The following is a 10,855-nucleotide window of genomic DNA, read 5'->3' as shown; positions in this document are numbered from 1 at the left end:
TACATATGGAAAGAGCATACATATGGAAAGAGCATACATATGTATGAGTTGTACAAATGTAAGAGTTGTGCATATGGAAAGGGCATAGCATACAGATGGAGAGAGCATGCTGTTTATCTGTAAGTATTTCACATGTGTAAGAGCCGCTCAATCAGGTCTTCTCTTTCCTGTCTTAGGATCAAAAAGAACAACAAATTCTTCAAGGTCTTTCAAAGTCAACGCTCCTTCACGAGCTATAGTCCTCGTAGGACCATCCTTTGATCCCACTAACAAAAGGCTAAACTTCAACAGCGCTGCGACAGTCTCTTGGTATGGTATAGATTTTACGTTATCGCATATTGCGAAAAAGTAATTTTCCTGCGCCAAATAGTGGATTCGATCGCTGAGCTCCTTGTTAGAGTTTCGTCGGAACTTATAAAACGCTCTTCGATCGAATAAAAATAGCACTACCAGGTCTGGATCACGGTCATGGTACCACTTTTCGATAATCTCACGGCTCCCGCGGTGGTGCGAAATATAGCATAATTCCGCAAGTGGACCTATGTTTTCATCGTCCTCAAAGCCTGCTGCTTTTGGCGGCGCCGATTCCAAACTCACATCGTTCATCGGTACTAAGGCTTGCGTTGCCAACCTTGAGACCTCATTAACAGCTGTGACTCCATTGCTTTCCATGAGTAGAGGAGCCGGTTCAGCCAATTCAGTACTGACTGAATAAATAGATGGTGAGACAGCCGGATGATGCTCCATCTCTACAGGACTTGAAATTGATTCCAGCCAAAATCTTCCAAAAAAGTCGAAGAATATCTCTCTCATAACAGCAATAGCTGTCGGGTATGACTTGGGCGATCCATCATCATTACCGACGATTTTAAAATAAAAGTACTGCCGTAATTTTCGAAATTCCTCGACTTCTGGTCTCCCGGCTCGGAATGTGGATTTTTGGTCGTCAATATTAGTGCTCCATTCGTGAGATATATCCCTTGCGCGACTGAAGTCCTGGGATTCTGGGAAGGTCTGAACAAATCTATCTCTGACATTGCTCACTCTCTCAGACTCCACTGAACCGTTGTTCGTTAATGTTCTGGATATGTACTGAAAAACAGGGTATCTTGTGGAACGTGGAAATCGCTTGTTGAATCCCAATTTATTAGCCACAAACTCAAAATCTGCTTTCCCTTGGATATCCAACAAGGGCTGTACGCCAGGCTCTTCGCCCTCTTTTCCTCGTCGCGGATCGATGAAATGCCGGAAGGCAGACATCCAGAGTTGCAAGTATGATATCCAGGCAGCGTGCCGGTGTTCTAATTCGGAAACCACCCTGTTAAGGGAGATCTTATCGAAGTAGAATTCAGTATCCTGAATTGTTACGTCCTCGCCGGGTATTTGGTTCCACGAGCCAAGTAATGCTTGACGTAGCGTTCTCTCTGAATCCTTGCCTGAAAATTGCCACAGTGGCTGTGCAATTCGCTTGATGAGCGAGGCGTCAGAGAAAAAAAGCTTTAAAGATAAGATCCTTCCTTTCACAGCTAAGAAGTGATCCCTGACCCTAACTCGCTCAGAGTCGTTCGTCAGTCGTGGAAACAAAGTGCCATCGTCCATTAATGATCGAATTTGACTCCGGTCATTAGTGGAATATGAAGGCATCATACCCTCAATCAGATCGACGGAGGCCGATTCGACGACGGGTGCTTCAAGAATTGACCATTGTTTATAGATCTTCTGTAGATAGTGTGCCATCTCCTAATGTGCGTTAGCCAATGTAAGGACTGTATCTTCGAATATTACCTCAAGGCTATGTGAGCCTATCACATAATCTAACTTGCGGAGTGTGAATGAATCCCATAGCCCCGTGTATGGAAGCAATGCGCCAATCGCATATCGCAAATCGCGGTTCTCGTAGACGCGTCTGACATACGTATAACTTGTGCCGGTTTTTGCCTTCCAGTCCATGACACTTCGGTTATCTTGTGACCACAAGGACTGAAGAATCTCAGAATCTGCAGACCGGTATGACACCGGATAGCTGTAATTTAAGTACCGCCTGAGGTGCGGTGGAATATCTGAGCGCCGGCGTAAGTATGTTTTCAGTCATCAGTAAATCGAACCTACCAGCTGAGTAGAGACGAACGACCCACCACTTCTCACCAAAACCCAGGGAGCGTTTAGCAGCTTCCAGAAGGTCTCGCCCTTGGAGGCACGGCAATTGAATATCTTGCTCGAGAGTGAGAAGCGGTGGCGTCCGTGGATCGTACAGTGTGCTCGCATCAATGCCATGTTGTGAGACCGCTCTAACTAGGGTCTCCGACACTATGGTTACCGCAATCGTATGCAATGGATCTTCACGTGAATATTGACCGGTTTTGAAGAGGCGAAGATATTGACGCACGTTCTTCTCATTGTAGGTATCACTGACAATGTGACCTAGATGTAATTTGGCGAATCCACGAAAATATGTGGCTAAATCTGATGAGCTAGTATCCATGATGACAATGTGTAGAAATTTCTCTCGAAGTAGACGCAGGTTATATCTATTTATATTGCAAAGTCTAATGGTGGAGCCCTATGGCTTCAATTTGTTTTCAATTTCGACCAATCCCTGCATTCCTCGTGCATAAAGTACCAGCGTTCACCAAACGGAAAAGCAGTCAGGTTATGAGGCTTCAAACACCACGCTGCCGGTTCGGGAGGGGCTTTCAGGAGAAAATCGCACTTGCATTTCGTTAGCCAAGGTTCGCCTTCCCTAGGACAAACTTACTTGAAACAGTTCTCGATAGGTGGCGCTCTTTGTCATGTCGATGAACTCGTAAGCTTCACGCGACACGTCTCTTGGGTTGTTAACATGTGTTCTCCCATCTTCCAAAATCGTGTGTGGATTTTTTAAATGAATTAGAACCAGCGCAAGTCCTTTTAGGTCTTCTCTTTTGTGCTCTAAAGTCTTGCCTTGGAGCATGCTTTGTCCGATATTGGCTAGACATGGTCAGCTCTCATCATCCTGAGTCAATTGGGCACCATACCTATTTTGACCTGTCCTGACTGACCTAGCAGCAGATCTGAAAGTTTTATAGACCCATGGCTGATCTTGAGTTTTTCATGGATATATTGAAGACCTGTGAGGACTTGGCGACAGACTATAGCGATATCAACTTCGGTAAATTGAACATTTGGACTAGCATGGACCATAGACAATGGTAGATCGCAGCGATCAAAGTCATAAATCAGATAGGTGAACTCCTTTGAATGAAATACTTCTTGCAAGTTGATCAGGTTGGCCTGATCGGTTTTGTGGAAATGAAGTTTTTGGTGCCTCGTGGCCTTGACGACTTTGACAAAGACCGTGCGGAGTCCTTGACAATTTTCGAAACCAATCCATCCTGGGCCCGCTTGATTGAACTTATGAGACAAGAGGTATTTCATAGAGGGATCCTCCTCCTTCCATAACAGGTCATCCGGGCTGGATTGTTTTTCAGTACCAGGAGGGGGTTTTGGGATGTCCTTTGTAGGACGTAAGTCTTTCAGAGTCTTGGGAAGGATGGTATTGCGGGAAGCCTCCTTTCGAGACATACTGAAGAAATGATATCGTAGAAGCTATAGGCTAGAAATCGTTGGTTGATTATAGAATTATTAGCCAATGCTTTATATTCTTTGATCAATCGCGGTCTTCGCGACAATTTACTAATTTTCACTATGGTCTCTGGTACCTATTATTTGCAAACTACCTCACACATCTAAGCCTTTAATGAACGTATAGCATAATAACACAGAAAAACGTAAAGTCTATGTCCAAGTTGGTGGCCATATCGTTCGAAATGGTTCCGCATTGACCATGTTTCAATCACCGGGAGACCACTTGTGACGAAACGGAAAGCTTACTGATACGAACGAGAACGCTACTGACACCAAACGGGGATCGAAGAAAGAGTTAACCAACTCGGACTGATACCAACTTGGACTGACACCAACTCGGAATTGACACTAACTTGAATTGGTACTAACTTGAATTGACACTAACTTGAACTGACACCAAACAGGGACCGAAGAAAGAGTTAACCAACTCGGACTGACACCAACTCGCGCTAGCACCAAGGTTCCCGTTTGGTGTCAGTCTGCTCTCTCATTTAGTGTAGTAGTCGGTAACGGTCCGTTTGGGGCTGTCAAGAATCCCATTTCGTGCCGTATGGCTTATTTGGTGCCGGAAAAAAAAAGCCGTTTTTGGTGCTGTATAGTCCACCCACGTGACATTACCATGTGATGTGCTAACCCTAAGAAGAGATATGATGTTCAAGGGATGGGTTTTAGTTATTATTTTCTTTCTTCGCGTGTAAACCCTAAGTTATCCTAATCACAATCAATCGCTACTTCTCTTCCGGATCCTTTGGGACACCAAACGGGTCCACATGCTAATATCGAATGAGAAACGAAATTGCTTTGTAAACACCGATGATACGAGACAGGATCATAACGTGAGGTTAAGAAATTCTGTTACAGGGCGTAAGGGCACAGTCCCGCTCCTCGTTTTATGGACCACGAGCAAGGTCAGCAGTTGCGGGTTTTACCATCGTCTACATCGTATGTTGAGTTGCAATTAAGGTTCAGGGTCTTGTCGTAAAGTGTAATTCTATCAATAATGGTTAAAAAGATATGATGGTTTGATCTACTACGCCAACTGACACTCTATGAAACTTTCCCCGCCGTTGATATGGCTCCAAATACCGACAATCTTAAATCCTGCGCCCGTAAGTAGTTGACGCCATTCGCTTTCTCGTCGTTCTCGAGCAGAAGCAAGGGTCATCAACATTAAGTCTAGCTTGGTAACTTGCTAGTCTGCTTTTTGGTTAGGGACAACGTTCTCGTTGATGAGTAGTTTGCTATATCCGGGGGCCATTGCATCCGAGATATGTCATAGGATACGCCGGCATTCTGCATCAGGCCAATCATGTAGGACTGAGTGAAGATAGTACGCCCTTGCACCTGTACAAAGTTAGTGGGTGCCGATGGAACGAGGAGCTCATTCAGACCTTTGATAGGTTGTTCCGTAAAGAAGTCATGAGCCATGAACTCGACCTTTTCCAGTTCGATAGGACCTTGTCGAATTACATCGGCCTTATCTTGCACAATTAGTCTTCCCGGGGCCGACGGATGCTTTTGACGAAATTTTTGTAGGTCATGGCCGAACCCACCACCGATATCTACCAAGAGGACAGTGTTTGGACCGGGCTTCACGAGGTTGAGAAGGTCATTCTCCACAGGATAAAATTCATGATCCATCCAACTCGGCCGACCTTGATGATATGCGCTCATATGGTGATTGAACTGCTGGCATACTGCCGGACGATCTGACACCCATTGGAACCAGTGTTGAGAAGTTTCATAGGCGAACTGAAAAGGACCGGCAGTCGCATCATCCGGGTTGCGATATCCAGTAGATCGAAAGAATTCCGGAAGTTTGTAAATCGCTTTCATTGCCCCTTCTGCCCTACAGTCACAGCCGTCAGTCACTAGCACTCCGTGGAGAAGTAAGCTAGTCCTACATGCAAGTAAAACCACCAGCGTAATTGGGGAGAGATAGTGCTTTGGATAAATTTGTGCTAAGATAGAGGTCCGGTGTGCTCTCTCGAAATATGCCCATCGCCGAAAGATGTTTCATGAGCCGACCTAGGGCAAAGCGATTAGAAGTCGGTCTAGAAATATCATCGCAGAACTGAAGACAGACTGGTTAGAACTGGATCCGTCTGCGTGACCCGGGAAAGATATTCAACCGGTACGGGCCCGTTCGGGGCCTCGCTCATGTAGGAGAAATCCCACAGTCGATAGCGTCAAGGATCGCACCTTATAGGGTTGGCTAAATTGTTAGCCAAAAGAAGCCATTTCAGACAGGGGAAAACCTCACCTCTGCCCAACACAGTCGAATCACAGTCTCCCGTGGGGTCTCCAAGGCCTGAACGAGAAGGCGAGCGACTCGCAGCAAATGCAGACGATGATGTTCATTCATCGGGAGGTTTAGATATGGAATCATGTCCCTGATCAGATGCGGCACGGCAGCTACATCACCAGCCTGTGTCGCAACTGCATCCAGTGAGGAAGAAAGTTCATCCGGGTTCAAACTGTTTCTGAAATGATCACTAGTTAACATCTACTCTACTCAAGACGGGAACTAGTCTATTATGGCACTTCTCACCATGATCCTAACCGTCGTGGTGCTGGTCGGGTCCGCGACACTGACAGCGTACTTTCGTTACGTGAGATTGGCGGATATTGAAAGAGAGCACGAGCAAGAGGTGAGACGTGCCGCTCTTCGACGCTGGAGGCAGAACCTGGACGAGGAGCATTGAGAAGCTTTATGCTATTGTCACCGTTTCGGAATGCGAGTTTGGCGACATAAGCCAAATCCCTGATTACCCCTACGTCACTAAACCCGGAATATTTTAATATAAATATCAATGAATATCCCTTCCTCCTCGTAAGCATTCTCGTCCAAGCCCATCCGATTGCATTCACGATGGAGGGTGTCCAAGGGTCCTATGGCGCAACTACAGCAGGACCTAACCGTCCCTCAAAGAAGAGAGGTCAAGCGGCCAGATAATGCAACAAAAGCAAGCCAAATAACTGACCAGTTCTTAGGACAAAAACGTAAGGCTCCGTATTCGGTACCGGATAGAACCCCAAATCCTACCACAGCCGTTCCAACTGTCAATAACATGAAGACGCTGAATGATGTCGATCTGACCCAAACTCATCAAGTTCAAAGTACCGTCACCGTGCCCACTACCAAGCCTACAAACGATACGACAGATGAACATGAAAGTGCCACAGGACGCCAGGATATTCATGCTTCCGAGAAAGTTGCCAAATTGATTGAGCAATACTGCGATCCGTCCAAATGGACGGATCAAGAATCACGCGAAGGATTTATGGATTATGAAGTTGAGGAAGATGGATTCGCCCCTAACGCTTACGGCGATGGTGACTCGGATGAGGATGAAGACGAAAACCAGAGAAGCTTTTTGACTCCACAGGAGCGATTCGGATTGATCAAGCTGTTGTCTGGGTCCGATACCGAGGACCCGGTGGAAAAGGTTAGACGGTGGGCGCCAAAAGGCTTGGTCCTTAGTGGAAAGCAGTTGATGGCAGCCATCCACCCCGATCGCTTTCCCCAAGCCGATCAGAAACAGATGGCACATAAAGCCTTCGTCAGTAGGTGATAAGCCAGCTCCACATACGAATGGTGCGTCTGACACTTTTATAGGAGTGGATGAAGCGTTGCATGGAAATCGGGCAGCAGAGATTAAGGGTCTCAACGAAGGAGACAGCTGTCTGGTCGATTTTCTCGAAGACTATCACAAAGAAGCCCACGTTAAGGCTACAGCAGACCTCATCGGGCTATATGAAGCTTTCCGAAGAGGAGATTCAATAGACGCAGCCAGTCCCAGTCTCGCAAAAGAGGTGAAAACAGCGTATGACAACCTCGATGCAATCAACGATCAAATCAGAACGCAGAACATGGAAATCCACAATGACCCAGAATTTGGCGTGATCGAACTTGATCAACTGACGAACTGCTGGAAACAAGAGAACCGCAAGACTGCACCTGTACTGCTGTGGAAACTTTGTGAAGTCAGTCATTATCCAATGGGATGGGCGTATCAGCCGCCTCGTGAGGACTACACATACGACCTGGAACGCGGAGAGTACTGGGCTGCAATAAGATCCCGCATCACCACTACCCTAGAACACTTCTGGAACACCTTCTTGCAGGACTACCTTGAAAACACCAGTGATAACGTTGTGGTCCAGGAGATCCTGGCTGCGAAAGCAGCCTGTGAGAATGCCATAACTGAGTCGAACGTGTCCAGTGGACGACCGGAGCAATTGAACATTGTTGACCTTGAGGATATTATGGCCCATTACTGTGGGTTAAAGTACTTTTTGGGACAGTCCCTAAAAGAGCAATTCGACAATCTCGTGCGCCATTTGAAGGGCAGACTGGTGTCATGGCAGCTTCCGGAGGAATGGCTTCCAAATCAGTCGTCAAGTACAGGTCAGGAGAAGAAAGAGGTGGGGTCAGAGTTAAACCCTAGGATGGACGGCACCCTTCAGGCTAGACAAATCGGCCAGAACAAATATGTAATACCAATCAAACCACGCACGGTTGATGGAACGGCGGACCCAGGGTTCACTCGCTACAAGGAAAAGATCATTGCGTATCTACCGATTGGTGCGTTCAGCGCCCGGTATGTCATTGAAGCCGAAGATGGCACGCGTCTTCTAGTAAATAGTGGACGTGCTGGTGGCAAGCAAGTCCTCCCGGCTGCCAAAGAAGCAGGAGTCCCACGCACAATCTCGTCCCGAGATATTGGAAGAATCCTCGGGACAAAGAGATGGAAATTGACATATGTTGCCGCTGAAGAGTGGAATATCAGCCGGCTGAACGAGAAAGGGGAGCCCAAAATGCCCCTAATCGTTGCCGGCATTTCTACCGAGGAAGGGGATTATCATGTTGCGCGCGCAAGTATGCATCAGGTGGCTGGGGCTCAAGCATTCGACAATATCATAGTCGAAAGTCTTGGAGGACAAAAGGACGAAAGCTTGGCAGATTTTTTGATGCGTCAACTACCAAGCAACGGGTCATCTGTTCCAAAAAATCTCGAAAAGCACACAGATGAGCTGCGCACACTAAAAGACGACATTGAATGGCTTAAAACCACGATGAGCCAGCTTGTTCTGCATAAGTAGGCATCGCGCCGGATTGATTGCACTCAGCTTGTGGTATGAAAACGTTTATACTGTAGAATGTTACATAGATTGAAATTGAATTGGACTCATTTTACGTGCGGAATTCAGTACTTGTGGTCTGCTAGATTAAAGATCACGCTTCAGAATAAGACTTGGATCGTGACAGAGGTGAAACTCTCCTGGAGCCGGCGAACTAACGATTACTCTACCGGTGCTACTATCACCCGGGTTCGAGTCATCTGCAGCAGAGGATGCCCCAAAATCGCTCTACTCTTGATCGATTTAAAGGTTTTCCAGTAGTAGCACGTCGGGACGCAGAAAGTATCATTCACCACCTTCGTTCCTGTGGTATGCTCATCTATTACTCTATTCTATCATGACAAGGGAAAGACAATACAATTTTGACGATCTGCCTGTAGATTCCTCACTTCACAGTATCGTCCACTTATCTAAGAATCTATTCAATGGCAATGATAATCTCATCAGTTCTTCGAATTCTGGACACTTCCATTTCAGTATCCACAGCGTGCCTGGATGCCTGGAACAAGAATTCCTTGTTCTGTGGCCGCGGTGGTTTAGGATTATACGCAACCTGCTGATTATGGAAGCCGTTGGCACCTCTTTTGTAAAATAACTTCTCGAGAAGAGGGATGCAAGTGGGAATACAGGCGGCGATGATGATTGAATTCGACTCGACACTAGGCTCAGTTAGAAACACTACTTGTGCCACGAGGCGAGCTGAAGAAAGTACTTAGTCCAGATGACGAGTTCTGATGTACTATCTGTATTTCAAGATCAGTCATGTGATGTGTGATGAGTGTGGTTGCTACTCACATGTTGGGTCGGATTCGTCTGCTAGTCCTGGAATATGGGTACATTTGACAACAGCCACAATAGCAGCACTTGTACGGATGAGCATAAATTTTCTTAGATAACACCCATGAGACCTACCAGGATCCTAAAGCGAAGGCAATGAGGAGCAGGCCTTTTCTCCTGATCGGCATCTGGAGATTCCACAGTATTATTGCAGGATAGATTGCAAGGAAGATGTCCAGAAATGCCGAGAGCGCTACCCACAGTCAGACTTGATTTCAGGGTAGGTAGGTAGAGTAGCGTCGAAATACCTCCTGCGAATATAGAATAGTCCACCACGACACTTGGACTCCAGCAATTTCCTAGGCCGGAAGTCCACATGGCTCTCATTGGGCTGCATTGAGCATAAAGTATGATAATGCATCCACAAATAACCAACCCACTTCCACCCACGAAAGCCCATAGGAAGATTCTCCAGCACCGAGTCGGGTTAAAAATCCGACACAAAAGGGCCACAACCCCTAACTTGGGCAGAACAAAGGATACGATACCCGGAGCATACGCCGCCGTGTTTAACATCGCTGCTCTTTCGAAACGGTAACGTGACAGCGCAGAAACATGCTTGCCATCACCTGCTGTGACAGCGGCTGTTGCAAGACTGACAAATAGAAGGCCAATCACCTAATGGTGTTAGTTCACAACTGAATGACGAAAATTGGGATCCTTACCATGGACGATGCAATTAAGTAATCATCGAGGCCAATATTCCTTAAGATTCTGATTCGTGTGAACAACCTTGCAGCGACGAATAGTGTTGCAATTGAAGTGGTCGTCCACATCACAATGAGGATAGTTGGGCCCTTGTCTTGAGCCATCATGCATGTTGTTAACCGTAGGAGATGTCATGGTGTTGCCCTGTTTTATATTTGATCGGTCTTGGAATTCATTCATGAAGCACAACTCTTTTATCTGGATATGGACCGCTGTGGTTTTCAAAACGGCATAGGCTACCGACCGGAACAATTGAGAGAGCCAAATGTAGTTGAACCGCCATCTCCACGCGAGCCAGAGCAATACAGCTGTCCCAAAAGCAAAAAAGATGCAGGCAATCGCTACCAGTGGAGGGTTTCTCACTATGTGAACGATTCTGGCCGACGCCCCGGTCAGCAAGTTGGATCGTTGAAGTGAAGTGAACGTGCCGGGAATAACTAAGTATCCTGCTAAAAGCATCCATTGTGCGACCGCTGCTAGAGTCTTGTGACTGAGCGGGATTCTTCGATCACATTCTTCGAGCATAATCATGTACCGGGTC

At 46.6% G+C, this 10,855-nt stretch overlaps 4 protein-coding genes across 4 annotated transcripts, besides 1 other annotated feature; 1 reads left to right on the top strand and 3 right to left on the bottom strand.

Moving 5' to 3' along the window:
* Nucleotides 1–147: 147 nt before the first annotated feature.
* On the bottom strand, nucleotides 148–3,561 carry UA08_09460 (hypothetical protein; the record flags this gene model as incomplete). The annotated part of the gene is made up of 6 exons (XM_020265387.1): nucleotides 148–1,436; nucleotides 1,650–1,740; nucleotides 1,786–1,997; nucleotides 2,110–2,503; nucleotides 2,756–2,967; nucleotides 3,039–3,561. The coding sequence occupies 6 exons, from the start codon at nucleotides 3,559–3,561 to the stop codon at nucleotides 148–150; spliced, it is 2,721 nt and encodes a 906-aa protein (XP_020115422.1).
* A 390-nt stretch (nucleotides 3,562–3,951) lies between these two features.
* Nucleotides 3,952–4,036: a repeat region (Identified by RepeatMasker using a combination of RepBase library and repeat library created with RepeatScout).
* Nucleotides 4,037–4,800: 764 nt separating this feature from the next.
* UA08_09459 (hypothetical protein) lies at nucleotides 4,801–5,460 on the bottom strand (the record flags this gene model as incomplete). The annotated part of the gene is made up of 1 exon (XM_020265386.1): nucleotides 4,801–5,460. The coding sequence occupies one exon, from the start codon at nucleotides 5,458–5,460 to the stop codon at nucleotides 4,801–4,803; it is 660 nt and encodes a 219-aa protein (XP_020115423.1).
* Nucleotides 5,461–6,496: 1,036 nt separating this feature from the next.
* Nucleotides 6,497–8,730, top strand: UA08_09458 (hypothetical protein; the record flags this gene model as incomplete). The annotated part of the gene is made up of 3 exons (XM_020265385.1): nucleotides 6,497–6,563; nucleotides 6,619–7,191; nucleotides 7,244–8,730. 3 exons carry the CDS (start codon nucleotides 6,497–6,499, stop codon nucleotides 8,728–8,730), a joined length of 2,127 nt encoding a protein of 708 aa, XP_020115424.1.
* A 457-nt stretch (nucleotides 8,731–9,187) lies between these two features.
* Nucleotides 9,188–10,418, bottom strand: UA08_09457 (hypothetical protein; the record flags this gene model as incomplete). Its single annotated transcript, XM_020265384.1, has 7 exons — nucleotides 9,188–9,428; nucleotides 9,482–9,512; nucleotides 9,565–9,632; nucleotides 9,682–9,734; nucleotides 9,808–9,937; nucleotides 10,106–10,224; nucleotides 10,272–10,418. The coding sequence occupies 7 exons, from the start codon at nucleotides 10,416–10,418 to the stop codon at nucleotides 9,188–9,190; spliced, it is 789 nt and encodes a 262-aa protein (XP_020115425.1).
* Between the last annotated feature and the right edge of the window lie 437 nt (nucleotides 10,419–10,855).

Source organism: Talaromyces atroroseus, assembly GCF_001907595.1.
Source record: "Talaromyces atroroseus strain IBT 11181 chromosome Unknown scaffold_22, whole genome shotgun sequence".
Taxonomy (NCBI): Eukaryota; Fungi; Ascomycota; class Eurotiomycetes; order Eurotiales; family Trichocomaceae; genus Talaromyces; species Talaromyces atroroseus.
The sequence above is the reverse complement of the archived record's forward strand: the minus strand, read 5'-3'. Positions and strand labels throughout refer to the sequence as shown.